We start from the raw sequence: 19,263 nt of genomic DNA, 5'->3' as shown, positions 1-19,263 counted from the left end.
ACTGTATGAAGCTCAGCTGCATTTGGGTTGCTCATTCTATCTAACCACAGATTGCTGGCCAAACGGAGAGGTCACCTCCATGCCCAGCCACATGTTCCTGCTCCATTCCTTGCACCAGCTCTCACATTTGTTGTTGGACTTTGACTAAGCCTGGAGGCACCAACCTAAAAGAAAGCATGGGACAATTTACCAATTTCCTGTCAAGTCTATGGATTGTGGATCTCTCCTAGAAGCCAAAACTCTTACTTAGATAACTGCGGTTGCTGATAGTTCTTTTAAGAAGTAACACAATTTAAAATTATATGCTAGAGTTTTAAATACAGACTCCTAAGCATATCAGGGCACATGAGGGCCACTGTCTTCCTCTGATTGCTATGAAAACTGATTGTTCTCCTGTCATTAATCTGAAGTTTTAGATCCTTCATATTCTTGGCATCAGCAGTCTGATAAATACACAATAATTTAACTAGAATTAGCTTTCTTGACATTTTTAAGGGGGGAAACCAAGGAATATGTGTAAGCTTTCCATGAGAAATATCTATTTCTGTTCAGACCTAGATTGTGCTTAATTCACAGAATAGTACAAAAGAATTTGCAGAAGCATTGAACAGGTTGTAATTACAACACTTTGCATGCTTAGTCATCTAGTGTAAATACAGAGAAAACTGCAGGAATAATGACAACTGTAGTGGCTTTTTCTCTAATTTTTGTTCTGTATTTGCAAAAGGATTAGTAGATGCAATAGAAAACCTAGCAACAGAAAATACAACATTTACAACTAGACATTTTTTAAATATGCTTTAAAGGTACAGTGTTTGACATATATCAAAAGCTTTGTGAGTTACTGTTCTTGTATCCTTACTAAAAATGTCCTGTGCTTTACTGAAAACTTATCTTTGTGAATGTAAACCAAAGGAACTTAATGAGCCAGTTGAATACCTGTGGTCTTCATCAGGGACATTTTGTTCCCTGAGATGTTTAATTTCTACACAAAAAGTAAGCAAGATAGAAAATTAACTTCAGCATCCATAATAAATTTTATTTAATTCTAGTGATAGGGCAAAAATAATAAAAATTATTATAAGTCTCATCAGTTATTTTTCTCAATACTGTTTTCAGAGTACAGATGAGACTTTTGTACTTCTCATACTCCAAATGTCTTGACTTATCTTTAGCTCAATAATGCTTGGTCTTAGTTTCAGAGTGGCAGTGTTCTTTGGATTGTGGCCAGGTCTGGTTTCTTCATGAGTCATCTGAAGTAGAATTTAGTCCATAATTTGTAACATTTATTTTCAAAGTCTGTGCCAAATGTGCAACTGTCACATTGTAAAAGGTCATCCATATACACCACAGAATCCTTAAACTTCCGATTCACAGATACATTTTTGTACACAAAGACATAAAATACAGTTTTGTCAAAGATTATTTTAACAGACTAGACTTTAAATTAAAATACAAGTAAGTAAATAATTTATTTGGGGTATAATTGAGGTCCGCACACTAGCAAAGTTCTCTTGGGATAAGACTGTCTTCTTTGATCCTATTGGACATAGATAATAATGAAATGTAAGGTAGTCTTTATGAAAAGAAAACAGTGTTGTTAAATATGTAAGCACAACAATTTCATCACAGCAGTTCATGTAGGCAATATGAAGCCTTTTTTTACCTACATATATTTGCCACACATGTGGCATAATGTGCATGTATGTAATGAATAGAGCACAGTATTGAAAGGCTCTCCATGTGTACTTATATTTAGATTTCTGCTTCACTGCAATGTATCTGTTATAAAGACAAAATACTATCAAGATTTCAAATTTGCAGATAGTTTTTTTTCTCTTTAAAATAGTTCTTCATAGTTGTTTTCACAGTCTGAGTGTTGGTGCTGCTCAAAGTTATAATAAAAATGGTAGAATCACTATCCTTTCCAAGATACATTTATCTTTACAGACCTAAGGGAACACATTTTTAAGGACACTCACATCAATCAGACCTTAAGCTATTTTAAATTACCTTTTAATCAAATACATTTTTTTTAATCTTTTCTGAAAGTCATTTACCAATTTTAGTAGCTTGTAACTTTTTGAATTTAAAAAAAAAAAAAGTGTTTGTGTCTAGAAAAAGACTTTTTAATTGCCTGATTTTTTTTTCTTTTTCTTTTTTCTTTTTCTTTCTTTTTTTTTTTTTTCCTGGGGCAGGAAGTCCCTATGGACAATGTGTGGTTTCTCAAGGGAGGGAAAAAAGCCTTTTGGGAATGTATATGGGAATACTTGAGATGTCTCTACAGTATTAGCTTCTTACATGCCCCATCGAGCATGTCTGCCTGTCCAGACCTCCAGCTAAGATTTTTCTCTTATCTCATTTTCCTGTCAGCAAACAAAAGGTGACAGTAACATCATAAATGAATCCTAGCTTCAAGTGAACTGTGATTTATTATAAAATATTCAAGCTGAAATTGTATAATAAAATTCTAACGGTTTAAATTCTAACTCTTATAATAGTAGAACAGACTTTAAAGTAAAATATATGCAGGAGAACATTCAGTTAATGTCACTTGTGCACTAAATGAAAGCTTACCAACCTCTTTTCACGTCTCATTATTTCTCATTGAGGAAAAGCTGTTTGTTATGCTTTTAAAATATATTCTCACTAGCAGAAGGGAAAAAATCTCCCCTTCATTGGGGGAATTACATGAATAAAAATCAAATATTTCATTAATATAACATGAAGTTAAATATATTAAATGCCTTCATTGTCTGTGCAAATATTTATTAAGAATTACTTCCTGTGTTCACAACTCAAAGTATTTTATTCCCAATACTAAAGGTACTACAGCATGATCATACTTTCTAGAGTATGTTTTGAACTAACTACAAAAGTTACACTCAAAATTATGACCTAGAAAAATCAAAAGAGTGCGTAGGAAAAGCAAAATTACTTTGAGAGCAGAAATCTTTGCAAAGGCTGTCTTAGGAGTTGCACTCCCACGATCCCAGACACTGAGCTTGTTTTGTACAAGTCATCCAGTGTTACTGCTTTCAGAACTGCACATGTGCTTTCAACATGGTTTGTCACATGCAGAGTGACATTGGTTCTTTAAACTATTCGTAATACATATACTCTATATGGTGCACAGATATGCATTTTTTTAAGAGATGTAAATAAAATTGGAAATGAAAAATATTCTCGAGTTTTAAAAAAATCCCGTTGTTACTAGAAACTAAATAGTAGCCCTGACAAAACTTGTAACACTCTCAGTTTCCGTATGGGTAAGGAAATAATGTTAAAGCAAAATTTAACAACAGTATCTTCAGAACTAAAACCAGTTATATGAAGATTACCCATTCTCAGGATGGGTATCCTTAAGGATTTTCATTAAGGCAGTAATCTAAGATTCTGAATCACCATTTTTCAAGATCACAGCTAAGTGGTATTTCTCTTAGAAATCAGGGAAGGAATTCATAAAGTTCCCATTAGTCTAAAAATAAAGAATAAATAAATAAACAGTCTGAGTCATGAATGGCATTTTGCCGAAGTTCAGTAGCACTGAAGCCAGGAAGACAAGAAGCTAGTGATACTTCTGCCATTCACTGAAATGAATATAAATATTCCTCGTTACGTGCAACAAGCCACTAACATTCAAAATTAGAATTTATTATTTATAAACAGTATAAGAAATACTGCTAATTGATGCTTGATTTTTTTATTCTAGATTATAGCATTGGGATATAATTTCACAAATTGAGTATTCAAACTTTTTGGAGACAAGCCTACATGTTTTCAGTCATATTTTGTACTTGCATGATACCATCAGTGAATCAGGACTTCACCAGAAGATGAGATTCTGCCCTAAAAATCCCATATTTGAATAAACACATGCTAAGATCTCATATTTAAGTAATCCTTTCCCATTTGCATATTTTTGCCATTGCACTGAGCAACAGGCAGCTGAAATAAAAGCTGATGGCAGGGGTACCTAAGATGTTTTTAATGAAAGACACTGGCTGTGTCGCCTTATAAACGGTACAAAATTTGTAGTAAAATTGTATCTGGCACAGATTTTTCATAAAATTAAATAATTTATCTTTTTTCTCTCAATTTACAATATCAAGTTAATTTTGTAATAAATTCCTCTTTCAGTATGACAGCCTTTTTTACAGAATAGCTCATGATGTGGCAGAGCAAATCATAGCGCATTTTTTTGAGGAAACATGAAGCAAATTCTTCTTATCAAAATATGTTATTGGGGAAGTGGGAAAAAGCTAGGCATTCACAGTTCATTCTCAGCATTGCTTTCTAGGGAAGCAGTCATCTTGCATTCCACTTCCAACCAGAAGGAAGAATGATTTGGAGTTCAAGGATCAAACTAGTTAGGAAGCTGTGGAACACAATTAGTCCCTTTCGTAAGCTATAAAACTGGGTGTCTCCTGTTTCAAAGCTGTGTTCATAGAGCATCTTTCAGCATGAAAAATCGTTAGGTGTTTTGATTTTTTTTAACTTCATAGATAAAGGAAACTGAAAGCATTTTGAGTAGTTCTTAAACTTTGCAACATACTGGAGTCTGAATATAGTTTATGAAGCTTTTAGAAGATTATTTTTTTAAGAAGTCTAAATGATGATCCTACCAAGATAGAACCAGTTATTTGAGCTGAAGACCTGCCAATCTTTTTATGAGACAGTGCACGTGTCAGCTGCTGATTTCAGTTTTGAAGGATTTAATTTCTCTACTAGGAATTCATACACCAATTTTCCTGTACATTGCAAAAGGAAAAGAAAAAAGATAATTTCCCCTCTTAAGTGGTGTGCTCTTTTTTAAGACATGCTGTATATTCCTTTCAACTCTTTACATTGCTATTATGCTAGACAGACAGGTGAGATGTGTCTCAAAAGCTGCTAAATTTTATCACCAGTCTGAAGATTCTTCACTTCCAAGACCAGACCCATCAGAGAACTTTCCTGAGGCTTCCAAAACACTGGCGGGGTAAACAGGACCACAATACCAAAATGGACTTGACTGTGACTACAGAAAGTACTAAGTGATACTTTAAGTGAGAGAAGCTCAGGTGGTCACCTCTGCTTAGTCAAAAAACTGAGTATCTCGATCCACAAAATGTCATTTATTTATTTCCTGTTGCTGTTCCATTAGCACAGTTAAGAGTCTTTAAAGCAAAAGCTTCTAAGGAATTCCATGCTTGAAAGATAAAACAGGAAGCTACTGTGTTAAGAATGGACAAACACAAATATTTGGAAATAAGATTAGCATGTATAGGCAGCATATTGTAGCAACAAAATGTAGTGTGTGGTGAAGAAAAAAAAATTAAATTATGTAATCCTGATTAAAAAAATGTATTTTTTTTAGCATCAATATTTAGGATTATCCATCTAAAAGCAGGCAGTTTAGTTTGTTGGAACAGAACCAAAAAGAAAAGCTTTCCCATCCATTGCTTCCAGAAGTCCTTATTCATCTCTGGTGCCCAACTAAGCCCTCAGGCGAGGATGGAAAGTCACCTCTCCAGCTGAATTCCAGGCAGTGCTCCTGAAAGCCTGAACCCAGGCAGTGCCAGTTCTATGAAGACCAGAAACTGGAGCCAGACCCTCTTGAAAAAAAGCTATTTGAATTAACTATAACAGGAGGAAATCTCAGCAAAAATGGCAAGAACCAAAGCCAAGTGCTATAGGGAGGGTATTTTATGGGAGGAAACTGCCCCCGTCTTTGAAGAACTGATGGGATGGGCCATCAGAGACTTCCAAATGCACTTTCAGAAGACTCTCTTGGATGCAAGACTCTGCTCAAAACTCTGCTCTCATGATGAGTAACCACATCTATCAACGGAGAAAGTACAATGTCATTGACACTGCACACAGCTAGCCAGAAAAAGAACCTATCTGTCTTAATGCCCAGGAAAGTATGCAAGTAGGTAAGGGTTAAAAAGAAATTTATTAATAAGGACAAATAATCCTGAACTGAGAATCCTGAATGACATGGGATGTAGAGAAAAGGGAGTTCAGACTGAATATCCAGGACACTGAATGGTCTTAATGAAGAGGAAGAAGAAGGGTGAGGGGGGAAATGGAAAATGGTGAGGGCAAAGGATTTGACTAGAAGTGTTTCTCCCACATGGACTTGAGAGGGACAAGAAAAGGAAAACGTGTATTTCCATGTGATTAAAATTATCACTCTCTTTTCTATTCCAGTAGCATCCTTACTAGTTACAGGCAGTTCACATGAAGTAAGCCATAAAGCACCTCTGATTTACTGGTTTACTCCACTATAACTTAAAATAGTTTTAAAAAAATATCTTTCACCATGTCATTCAAATGAGTTTTTTGATCTCACTTCCACTAAAAAGTCAGTGGGATTCTTTCTACTTGCCTATGGTGGAGCTATGGTTTTGTATGCTGTCCTCAGAGCCTTTTAAATATAATGAAGTTTACCATAACAAAGAAGAAGTGGACAACTTTTCTCTAGATACTAGTCAAATAAACGTGTCAGGGGAAAAAAATACCGCATTACTAACTATATTTAAACTCTTCCATAGCTGGTAAACTGTAATTCTCAGAATCATTGCTTGTACATGATAAGACAGGGCCAAATTGTTTGTATTTGTTGCAGTTCATACTCTTTTCTGAGGGTTAGGTTATTAGTCTTGGGGTTTACCTTCTAGTTGTTTAAACTTGGTTTTCATCACTTCAGAGCAGATTTCAGAAAACATTCCCAGTAAGGCTCCAGTAGCAGTTAGAACAGGGTTTTTTTTATTTTGCTATTACTTTATAAACAATCATTATAACTGATGAAATCTAGCATCAGGATGGAAGTTTGACATAAGTGAAAAACACAGAGATAGGTAATATGGTCACAGTTCAGACCTCATGCAAGGAAATTTAGTTTTATTTAAGTTAATTCCTTAGAAGCAGAAAAATACAAGCTTTTGTCTGGTTTTACTCATTCACTTAAGCTGTCTGTTGCCTACTATATAATTTTTTTTTAAGTTGTATTAAGAAACTGGAAGTTGGTGTTCCCTTTGAATAGTTCAATTACCCTGTTTCTAGAAAAGCTTTCTTAAAAGAAAAGCAAAACCATGGAAATGGTTTCATTAAATCTTCACCAGGGAATTTTCTTGAATATTGAACTGTCTGTATGGACAGGTTATCTGTTAATGTAACAGGAAAGTGTGGCAAGTCTGTTTTCCATTGCTACATATGTTTCAGTCTTAATGTGCAGCTTTTTTGATGTTTGAATGTTGACTTCTTGAACAGCTGACACTGTCAGTTGACAGCTGATACTGTGAAAAAAGGAGGCTACTGCTTCTTGACTAATTGGCATAGTCTCCTTAAGGGGATGGTTTATATTTCAGTTTAAAACTGTGGGCTTGAACTAGTACCTTGCAAGTGGTTACACCTTGCAAATGGAAAATGGGGAGAAAATTGTTGTACGGAAGCAGCTGTACAGAACATCATGATGTTCAAAGAATAGGACCTTAAGGAATTGTATGAAGTGTCTTAGGATGATCTCTGTAAGTTCCTTGAAGGAAAACAAAACTTATATTATTTTTTAGGTGCCAGATATCAGAATTAAAGCTCTCAGCTTACTCAAACACCTCAGTGTATGGCTATATATACATCAGGTCATATGATGAACAGCAGGCCTCCAGGACACTGATGTCACATCACATGCAGGGGAGCTGCTGGTGGGGTAAGGGCTATGGCTATTGCCCAGGAAATGTCCTTTCCACTGAGCTGGGTGTCTCCCCATTCCCACACCCTGACAGAATGGAACAAAAGAGGCTTTTTCCTTCCAGGATCACACACATCAGGTGCAGGCCTGAATCAAAAAGCAAGCATAGCGATGAAGCTGATACCATGAGTACACGAGGTGAATAACCCTTAATGCCTTCAGCACCCTTAATGCCTTCAGCGTAAGAATCAACAGGTCTTCAGAACTGTTGTTTGGACAGGGCTTAATACACTGCTCAGTCTTTTCTATACTAGATTTGAAGAAGATACTACCATTTTTTATTGGATACATTTTTTCTTTCTTGAGAGGTAAGTACTGTTAGCTTTTCTCCCTGACAAAAAGTTCTGTTAAGTAGGGTGATAATTAAAGATCAAACGTTTGCCTAGTGTATTTTCATCTGGTTGTGACAAACACTTTACTCTAAAGCATACTAAAACATTCCTTCTCAAGTAGCTCAAATGATGACAGTTGTGTGACTGATTATGCTGCAACACACCAGAATGCTCTAATACTCTAGTTTTGACGATACTGAACTACTCTGGTCCTTGTGTATGCTTTAGCACATCTTTTGAAAGGCAATTTCTTTATAATTATATTTATAAAAGGTACTACATAGTCTAAAAATCAAATTACTTTTTTTAAATTTCAGTTGCTAACATTTGGAGAGCTGTAATCTATCAAGCAAAGTTTTTTCCCCCTTCTTTCTATTTCCTTCCATAGTTTTACTAACAGGGAGAGGAGTTAACAGAGAGAAGGCTGCATATTCTATTAGCCTTCTCTTTTTATTAGTAAGACTTTGTTATGACATTAGTAGGCTCCTGGAAGATTACTAAATAAACTGATAAAGCTTCATATGAACAGTATAAAGACAGCAGCAAAGTTCTGTAGCTTCCCCCACTCCCTGTTCAGACTAAGCCATAATGCACTGGAAGCTGGAATGAGAACAGATATCTCCTGATCATACACACTGCAGGATATGTTTGCTGAGCTTTGTAAACAACATATTAATTTTAGGGTTAACCAGGTCCACAAAGAGATAAAAACTAATATAATTATTCGCAACACAGTAAGCTTTTTTTGCTTTTTTTTTTTTTTTAAAAAAAACATTTAAGAAGTAGTAATGCATTTTCCTAGGCAGCTTGAAAACTGACACAGTGAGTGTTTGCAGATCTATTTAGGTGTGGGATTTTTTTTTTTATACAAAGCATGGATCTGGATTTTGTAACCTGAAGAATTCTTTAACATTTCCTCTGAGCTTGGGTTACTTGGAATAGACTTTAGGTTCACCGAACAGTATTTCATTTACTCTCACTACATAATAAATACAATTCCTTTTTCCTCTGCTCCATTTTCTAGAGATGTGTCTGTTATAGGAAATGAAATAGTCAAACTATTTCCAGTTGTAAAGCACTTTTAAACTTTTTGTATATGTGTGAGGTTATTCGGTTTAATTTGTTCCACTGTGGGATCTGCCATATCTTTAAGGCTTTTTTAATTACTGTGCATTTTTTTTTTTTTTTTTTTTCCAAATGCTTAGCCCTATGAAATTATCTGATGCTCCTATTATTTTTTCACCTGTATTTTATGTTTGGCTAGTCTGATAAATTCAAAGAATAAAATGGCAGATGAAACTGTCTGTGCTTATTTCTGAAACTTCTTATTCAGTGCCATAGAAACTCTCCTTTTCTTGAAAGTTATCTTGAGATGGTCCACTGGCAACTTGTGTTCTTGGTGGGTTAGGTGTTATTACCAGTGGATTTCCTATTGAGAGCATTTGGACTACCAAATGTTTTATTTATGTGACTTTCTTGTTTCATTTACTAGTGCATACAAGAAATATTTTTTTATTTATTCCTGTTTTCCCTTCTGCAGTCTGCATGGGTATCCTTAAGGCTTCCATCAGTATTTTATTGTTACCTAGATGCCAGAACCGTTTTTCTCTGAAGTACAACTTGCATCTTCTGATCCAGGAAGAATTTTTTTACTATAATGGTGGTGAGACAATGGAAGAGGTTGCCAAGGGAAGTTTCTGGGTGCCCCCTCCCTGGAAGTGCTCAAGGCCAGTTTGGATGGGGCTTAGCACAACCTGGTCTAGTGGAAGGTGTCCCTGCCCATGCAGGGGGGTTGGAACTAGATTATCTTTGAAAGCCTGTTTGTGATTCCATCAATCTATCAGCATGTGGGACTGGGGAGACAACAAACTCAATGGAAAGGCCACCAGTTCTGATTTGACTTTTGTATCTAAGCTGTTTTAACAAGTGGGAAGCATAATGTTTATCTATATATTCATATTGTATTTGCAGCCTAGTTCACATTTCTACCTTCCACATATTGTCTCTTAAATTGGAGGCTTATAAACTTCAGTGCCAAAGTACTACCCTGAGGTGAGGGTCATGCAACCCTTTTGCAACTTCTTCAGCAATGCAGAAATCCTCCTCCTTGAATAGGCAGATTTAAATTTACATTCCTCTATTTCTCTCTCTTCTAAGCTGAAGAAACAGCCCAAACCTGCACTAGAGACTTAAATTAAGATAGGTATCTGATGAAACTCTGGGTTTGCAAAGCTCCAGAGAAGGATCAGAGAATGGCACCTCTCTGTTGTAGACCCTAATCTAAGATCTGACATTACGTCTTCTAAATCAGTTGGCAGCATTTTGCATGTCTAGCCCAATAATAAGGGTAATGGTGGAGGAAAACAGTCTTGCTTTGTCTCCATCCTGGCTTTCAGTCAAAGCTATGTAAAATCCCATGAAACAACAGATGCAAGAGGAGGTTCTTGCATTAAGATATGTAAAAGGTTGTTAAATAGTGGTTTACTAAGCTGCCTTAGTTTACTGTAAGTAGCATTTTAAATCAATGTATAATGTGGTATATATTTGCAAAGGCAAAAATACTATAGTATGAAAAGGATAGTATACAGTCACTGAAGATACTAGATGTGATATTTTTAAGGTTAGAAATGGGTATCTGTGTATTCCAGGCAAAATTCCATTTTAAGCAATATATAATATAACAGCTTGTTTCTTGTGTTTACAAATCAAGAAAATTACATCAGTTGTTCCCCTTGGTAAATGATGGGGAGATGCAAGCTATTGAACTTGTTCATAATTAACAACAAAGAAGGAGCAGTAAAAAGATAATTGTCTATAAAAGAAACACCATTCAGAACCTCAAGTCTCTCTGCAAAAGTTCCTAAGATATTCTACAGCGTATGCTGTTCAAGTTTTGTATGTTTAGCGGGTATGCAAACAAAAAAAGGACTGGAAACTGTCAACTCAAGCATCTCCAGGCTCATTTCCTATATGTGCACTTGAAGAAAGAAAAAAAAAATAGATAGATAGATAGATAGATAGATAGATAGATAGATAGATAGACAGACAGACAGATAGAGCACTTGATCTCAATGATTTAAGGAGAAAGTCTCCCAATTTGCTGCTCGGACCAGTCAAAATTATAATTTTATGATCATATTACTAATAAACAAAGCACTTGAAAATCTGTCTTGAATGCCAGCAAGAGACTGGTTCAGCAAAACAAGCCTCTGTTTATCATGTCTTTTACTGAAAACATCTTGGAGATGGCAAGCTCTCAACTTCAATTTTTTCCTCTAGATTAGTACAAGAAAATCTCAACTCTTTGTTGATTTTGTACAATTTCATACCTGTATCACCGATATGGTATTTCTGGAATGGTGCAAAAATAGTCTTTACAACATAGTTTTTAAACACATGCAAAAGCATCATTTCAGATCCTTTCACAGAATCTTACCTACAGGAGATATTTAAAGCAGCATGTAAACTTTATCTAATAACATGTACTAATCTCAAAGTTAATATGTATTTTCTTTTGGGTCCTGCCAGTACTTTTTTGCTTAGCAAATATGTAGTTGATAGACAGAAACAAGCACTTTTCACAGTAAGTGAAAACAGATGCATTACTTAAGAAAGGAATGCAGTCCTTGATTCAGAGTCAGAATCTCTTGCGTACTTCAAAATCTAACACTGTAATACAGTTGTCCTTGTCCATTGTGTGCAGATGTTTTTGAATATTGGCACATCAGAATCTCTTTTTGTATTTAAGATACTAAGTTCCATACAAGCATGACAATAATATAACCTTCTGTCGGTTATTACTCATCAAAAATTATAAGCATTCATTCCCATACATCTTAAAGTATCTGATTTTGTTGTGCTTAGAGAAGAAACATATTTCAAAGTGATGAAGGGTTTTTAGCTTCCAGGATAACATGGCAAGGAAAAACAAATCTCAGTTCAGAGTATCCAAAGATACTGCATCTCTATCAGCAAAGTGTCCTCCTCCTAGTCTGCTGGGATGGTTCAGGATGGAGTTCTGGTCTTAGGCTTAAATGTTGCTTCCTGGCACAGACTTTTATCTTCTAATCTTTTGATCTGCTGATAAACTAAAACTACATTACCTACATTCTATAATCTATAATGAATTTGATCATGTATTGTTTTCAGCTGTTTATAACAAGAAAGACTAAGCAAATATGACCTGTTTCTTTTACATTGCTGCTTTGGACACAGTCATATTTCCTTAGTCATAGGATCTAGTTTTTGTGTTAAGAAGTAAATTCTAGTCAGCATTCAGTAACTTCAATATCTTAATACCTAAAAAAATTCATTTCCTTGAGCAGAAATGCCATGATCCAAATGGTAAAGCTGCCAGTAATTCAGACAGACATTTGTTTGAGCGTGGAACTTAAGGGAATTGCTTGTCTTCTAGGAATATTTGAAAGCCCAGTTTTGTTTTTTTTTAAGTATAAAAAAACAAGTATAAGAGCTAACATACATGTCTGCATTCAAAATACCCTGTCTTGTATCTCAGCTGTATACCCATTCATTAGCCTCTCAAATTAACTTAAAATCTTACTGAGAGGTTTATTCTCCCTGACCACACACACATTAAAAAAGATCTTGCACTTGAATATATAAATTGATCGCAAGGTAGGGAAAGTCAAAGAATAAAGTTCACTTCAGGTATATTGCTGCACAGTTAACCTAGGGTTTTGGCCTTTGCTCCACAGCATCGCTTACTGCTTGTGTGCTAAACACTGGATTAGGTGGAATGGTGGTTTGTTCCAGTACATCTGTTAACGCTTAAACATAATCTGCTTTTGAAAAGACATTCTCTAGTTTTATATACGGTACGTACAGTAGTGGCGTGAGGCATTAATGCAGTTCAGACCACAAAAAAATGTTTTCATGAAGCAGAAACCAATTTAAATTGTAGACCAAAGTCTTCTGTTCCCTATGCAGGAGGAGGTCAGAAAAGAACGAGGACCTATGAAACTCGTTTTCTTTCCATTGTGTTTGTCCACTAACCAGATGAAGCGCACACTTCCCATGCTGTTCCATTCATACAGCCCAGCGTTCATTCAGAAACAGAACGTTTCCTTTAGTTGATGGATTAAAGACAGGAGGGGGAGGAGGAGTGCAAAAATGTTTGGGGATGTGCAGTACTTCAGAAACATTTAAAGGTTAACTCATGCTAAAAGTTTGTACTGTATTTTTTTCACACAACTTCAAAACAGAACAGGTGCTACCTCTTCAGTGAGCAAAAATAACTTTTATAAAAAGCAAGACTAAAGCAGTTTTTTGTCCGATTCCTGGAGAGTTAATGTCAGGTCATTTTTTAAATCAATCTTATTTTACACTTTCAATATGGTATAAAGTCTAATTGAACATGGGTTTTTGCCATGCCTTGACTAATCCCAGTATATTTTGGTAAACTGAAATGTGAACCTAGGAATGCATATTAGTGACCTTAAAAAAACCAGCAAGTAAACTCCACCAGCAGCTTTAAAGGTTATTGTTTGCTTTTCATCTTCACTTGCAGACCAGGTGTCTCTAGCAAAGCAAATCTGAGGAAAAGCTACTTTTGTTGAAGTCTCTTTGTGAACAAAACAGATGACATAAAGAGCAGGTGTTAAAATACTGAAAAAGGCAAACAGCAGTAATTTTACAGGATGTAAAATAACTAGAAAAAAAATCAGGCTATTCTAAAGCATCTTATTTGGAAATCTTTGCTCAAATAAAAGAAACATTTCTGTCTTGTAAAAGAGAATTTGCCTTCTGATCCCCCGAAGAATGGGTTAGATAAACTTATCCTGTTCCTCTTGTAACTGGTTTCCCAGGGACTGACAGGAAAAAGCATAGTTTTTACTAAATAAGGATGCTGGAATTTGCCTAATGGTTTCTGTTTACCTGATGCCACTTATGATACGGTGTTTGCCTACTTAAGTGGCATTTAGCACTGAAGTCCTGTGTGTGATTTTACTATTTATGTTAGGAAATTACTTAGCAGCTGGGTAGATGAAACCATTTTACATTGTGTTTTTCATCCTGCATGGCAGATCTGTTAATGTTGGTCTTAAGGTTACAGAAGTGAGCACTGTAAATTACTAAGTGTATGTTTGCCTGTGAGATTAAAAAAACAAAAGCCATTATTTGGATGTCAAATTAAGCATCCTAAAGCCATAAAGATAGATCCAGAGGCCCAAACTGCAGCCTTCAAGTGTATGCATTTTGGATTTAAGCTTCAAGGTCCATTTTCAGGTAGAGGACAGCACTATGCATTCTGTTTGGAAGGGGATTTCTGTTTCTTACATGAATGATCCAGCAGGTTCTTTGATTAGATCAGTCTAGTTCTGTAACATTTTAACTGATGAGAGGTGAACCGTAATTAAAAATTATTTTATAATCATGTAAGCTTAGAATTAAAATTGGCTACTCATTGTAGAGAACTGTGAATTCCCTCAATTCGCAACAAATATTTCTTTCTTTATGAAAAAAATACTTATGACATCACTTGAACACTTCTTTGGAGATACTAAGCCAACTGCTCCATTGAGTCCTCGCAATATTTATTGCTTAGAAGATAGGTATCTTGGTATGACACATAAACACTCGTAAATTTACTATGCAATAAACTATATTATCACACTTTTTCAGGTACCACTGAAATAAAGGTGTCTTAAATCAAAATCTACTTAGCTGTCTATCATTTAGAATCAAGGGAGTTTCTATCAAAATATGGAATAGTGACCAGGTTTATTCTCCAGTAATATTAAGAATGTAGGCAGCATAATTTTTTTCTGCTGTTCACAAGATGGGCAATAAACGTGTAACTTTCCCTTACTTACAATGGAGTTGCATTAAAGGAAGCTATGTGGCATCTGCAGCACCTTTTCCACAGTATTTTCCCTTGAATATTGTCTATTTGAGTGGAAATGTTACAGGATGAGAAGGATATCCGCTAATGAACTTTCTTGAAATTCTGTCACTTCACTCGGCTAATTTCACTGCAAGCCAGACTTGCACCCTTTGCTTAGAATTGCCATTCTTTAGCAGTGGGGCTTACATACGTTCACTTCTGAATGGAAGTTTTGGAATCAGGCTTCAACAAACATGCCTCAGTTAAAGGTTCATTCTGTATTATTTAAGTAGACATAAAATAGCCCTTGTCAGTTAACCATAAATTAGCAGCTGGTAATTTCATGTCAGCAATCTCCGGCGTGCTCGCAGTCTGCCTGCCTGTGCAGTCGCTGCTCGTCCACGCAACTCAAATGAAATGACAAACTTTAAAGCACGAGATGCAGAACAGGGCAGTTCTCTGCTCCTGTTTGGTCAGTGAAATTATGTTCTCAAACTTCACAACAACTTTTTGATTGAAAGATAACGCAGAAATCGAGTTTAGGCAATGCATGTTGCCAGTTTAGAAATTCTTAGAAGGAAAAAAACCCACCACAATGAAATAGAAACAGGATGCTATAAAGACGATGTTTAGAATAGAAACCGTATTCTCCTACCTTCATTAGCCACTGAGTGTTGTTTTCCATGATGTTTTCGAGTAGTTGCAGTCTTTGAACCGAGTCGTCGTAATCTAAAGGTGCGTCCCGCTGCACCGCGTTGGAGACGTAGGAGGCGGAGGAGCGGCAGTTGTCCGCCTCGGGCAGGAGGAAGGTGTAGCTGCAGGACCCGTGCTGGACCTGGTACTGCTTCTTGCCTAGCGTCTCCATGCTTTTGCTGAAGGAGTTGTATCCCGAAGCTAAGAAAATGCAGCAGCCCAAACAGAAGTAAACAGTCACCTGCATTTTAATTCCTGCGGTAAGCCAGCAGACCTGGAGTGCTGCAGCGCGCTAGGGAGAGCCCTGACCTAATGAACCTGCGCGGGAAGGCAGCGCTCCCCTGCCATGTGCCGCCCGCGGGAGGGCTGGGCTTCGGGCTCTCCGGGAAGCGCTGCCTGGGACCGTACCCCTGCTGCCGGCCCGCGGCTGTCTGTCCTCCGCGGGGATCCGGGGCTGGCTGTCTGTCTGTCCTCCGCGGGGATCCGGGGCTGTCTGTCTGTCCTCCGCGGGGATCCGGCCCCGCACGCCGCGCTCGATCCCGCCTGCGCCGCGCCCGCTTCCAGCGCCTCCGGCCCGGGTGCCCGGATCAATCACTGTCCTTCCCTTATATGATAAGTTGATAAGAGCAGGCAGACATGTGGAGCGGAGCTGCTCCTCCCTCCCGGCTTCGCCAGCGCCTTCCTGCAGGGGGTGGGGGGGTCATTTGCCCAGCGGGCTGGAAGCAGAGCGCGGGGCTGCGCGGGGCTGCGCGGGAGGAAACCCCGGGGAGGAGCCGGCAGCTGCAGGACCCCTGCGAATTCCTCCAGCACGGCTCTCATTAAGAATTTCCTAGACAGAGCAGTCAGTTCCGATAGCCTCCAACTATGCTTGTAAACTATTTGTGGTGGTAATCATTTTTAAAGACTGTCCAAAGAGAAGGGGGGAAAAAAAAGGAAGTCTCTGGGCTTGTTTTTTCTTCTTAAAAGAATTCTCTTTTTTTAAAGTGTGCTGAACCGAGATGTGATGTCGTTTGTGTTTAATGCATTGTGTAATTACAGAGAAAGACACTGTCCCACGCATACAAAAGCAGGCTTGGGCAAGTCCTTGCAAAGACAACGAGAGAGGGGTTTTAATTAGAAGTTTTCAGCGGAACGCAGACTTTTTTACTGACTCTCTGAGGTGAATGCCCAGTTTTAGGCATGCCTTCCGAGAGTTAGGCCTTTTCAAGCCTTTTTTTTTTTAATGCTTTTTTGTCTTCATTAAACGGCTAACTTTGGAAGTGCTAACATTAGCAAGAGTTACATATCTCAAGCCAGCTGGTTCTGGAAGAGGGGATAACTCTCCAGGGGCCGTGGCAGTAAGGCATGCCTCAGGAAGTGGCATGGCTGCATAGCACTTACCCTGTCAGCTCTTGCTAGCCCAAGTCCAAGCTCTTGGAAGTGGAAATACCTGTAGAAGGTGAGGGCAAATCTAATATAGCAAGTATTTTAAATGTATATCTGGGAGTAAAAAGGAGCTTCCCCCTACTTCCCACTTCCATGTTCTCTGCAATGATCAGTGGTCTTGAAAAAGAGGAAAACTACTAACCAATTTACCAAAACCTGGGAAAGAAATTTTGGAATTGAAATTTTGGAAAGGTTTGCTCCTCTGTTTTAGAAAATGTCTTCTTGAAACCAGCATGATAGGATACTGATTACTGAAGACAGACTGCCTGAGAATTTTGCTAGGTCTGGATCTGGAAGCTATAGACTTTTCCTAATTATCATAACCAAAGGGAATGCCATGCTAGTCAAAGTAACATGAATTACAGACCAAAGTTTTTCTTATACAAGGAAAATCCCAGCAGGCCTCAGGATCTCTTAGGTCAGACTTTCTTGCACAACTTGTTATATTTCATATAGTCTATTAATGTGGCTTTTACTTTTTAAATTGTGGAAATAGTGTTCAGGAGTTGTCAGAAATAGGTGTAGCAGCTAAAATGCATTCCTTATGTCATTGTAAGCTGTTGGGATTTCTTTACATAATGCATAGTTACCTCTGGAATGGAAAATCTCTATAATTCAATTCTGCAGACTTCCAGAAAGGTTCAGATTGTACTTGGACTGTGACCTGTGGAACCAGTTTGTCAGATTTTCTTCGAATATGTTTGGAACCTGGGATACAGGTCAAGACTATTTTCTACAAAATATATGTATTTGGAATGTTTGACATACATTGCCATGTTTGACATGTTCGACTTTGTATTGCAATAGCAAAGCAAATTACTATGACAGCTATCTGCATTGTTAATGAAGTTTCAAAAGCTTTCTCTATAGTGATTTCTGCTTTTCAACTTTTTGAAGTCTTTGAAAGAATGCTTAATTCCATGTCAATAACAGTCTTTTGCAAGGCTGTTCAGAAACCTACTATTATGCAATGACAACAGCATGTAGGATTAGATTTCTGCACTAGACCATGTGAAGCAAGTGTAGATATCTAATCAGACATTGAAATATTTTCTTCTATTTGAATATTTTTTCTTCTTCTTCTAACATAAATGAGAATTTCCTATTGTGACTTGGACTTGTTTTTAAATTGGTGCTCTCCCTGCCACCTTTTCCTCTCACAGCTAGCCCAAAGAATATAAGGCCCTCAACAGAATAGTGCTGAAAATAAGAATGCCCCCACCCTTAAAGCCTCTCTCTCCTAAATGAGGAGGAACTAGAAGATAATCTGAATTTTCCTTATTATATTTCCATGCATTTTTAAATCTCTTAGTTAGACATTAAAGGGAAAGATGAAACTGACCAGTGTAGTCTTTCAGTGGAGTTGGTTTTAATTATTAGACATCTACTGAAGGGACTCTACATATAAAAAAGACAAAATATAATGGATGCTGAGAATTTATTAGATGGGATTTCCATGACAGGCTTGATTAAAATGACAATTTTGTAATTGCTATGAAGTTTGCCATCTGTGTGCCACCACTGGTGAGCCAGATCACCAATATAATCTGGCAGCTCAGTTTTGCTGGGATTTTGAGGAGAGACTGGAGTATTTCTAAAGGTTTGAACTGGAGTCTGTTTTCTGTTAGGAAAGGCCAATGCATGACCCTGGGAGGCCCTTGAGCCATAATGAGGCCAGGAACAAAACTGAACTTGGAGACTGTCTAGCAAGGCTTGCTGTATCTTGGGCCTCCACTAGGGAGAACTGTGGTTGTATGAATACTGAAAAGAGAAACTAGTTCACCTTTTAGTGGGTTTTGGCTGGGTCTGTTTTTTTGTGGGTTGGTTGGGATTGGTTTTGGTTGGTTTTGTGGGGTTTTTTGAATGAATGAATGGCCAGTTGCTATGACAACTGTCAGCAATTTGGGGAAGAGGTATGGCAAGTACAGATATTATTCTGAGAATCGTCAACAAATTACTAGCGGAAGGCAGTTACACTAGCACAGCAGGCACCCCTACTTAGCTGCTCTGCTGTGCTTCTCATCTAGCTCTTGGAGCAGCCCTAAGTTTCACCATGGTAATGTTTTCCCCAGCTTTTCCTTGATACTTCCAGCCTGCAGGGGCAATAACTGGAATACAACCCCCAACACACACACATAACCGAAGGAGGATTTTTGCTATTTCCCCCTCTGGGTCCAATAGACTAATATTGCTTTAATGAAGTGCTCTTTCCCACTGCCCAGGAAAGTTAGTGA

General features: G+C 37.4%; 2 protein-coding genes across 9 annotated transcripts in view; one reads left to right on the top strand and one right to left on the bottom strand.

Annotated features, from left to right (window-relative positions):
- The window catches only part of ANGPT2 (angiopoietin 2), a 42,916-nt gene extending 26,877 nt beyond the window's left edge, over nt 1–16,039 (bottom strand). For 3 of the 4 annotated variants that reach the window (XM_051614237.1, XM_051614238.1, XM_051614240.1), the window contains exon 1: nt 15,567–16,039. In XM_051614237.1, coding sequence (XP_051470197.1) covers nt 15,567–15,851 — 285 coding nt within the window. In that variant the 5' untranslated portion in view covers nt 15,852–16,039. The remainder of the gene's footprint in view (nt 1–15,566) is intronic. The other variant, XM_051614239.1, reaches the window with a different exon arrangement.
- Nucleotides 1–19,263, top strand: part of MCPH1 (microcephalin 1) — a 120,866-nt gene that overhangs the window by 70,346 nt on the left and 31,257 nt on the right. The gene's annotated exons all lie outside the window — the stretch shown is intronic.

This window comes from Apus apus, chromosome 3 (assembly GCF_020740795.1).
Source record: "Apus apus isolate bApuApu2 chromosome 3, bApuApu2.pri.cur, whole genome shotgun sequence".
NCBI classification, from domain to species: domain Eukaryota; kingdom Metazoa; phylum Chordata; class Aves; order Apodiformes; family Apodidae; genus Apus; species Apus apus.
The sequence above is the reverse complement of the archived record's forward strand: the minus strand, read 5'-3'. Positions and strand labels throughout refer to the sequence as shown.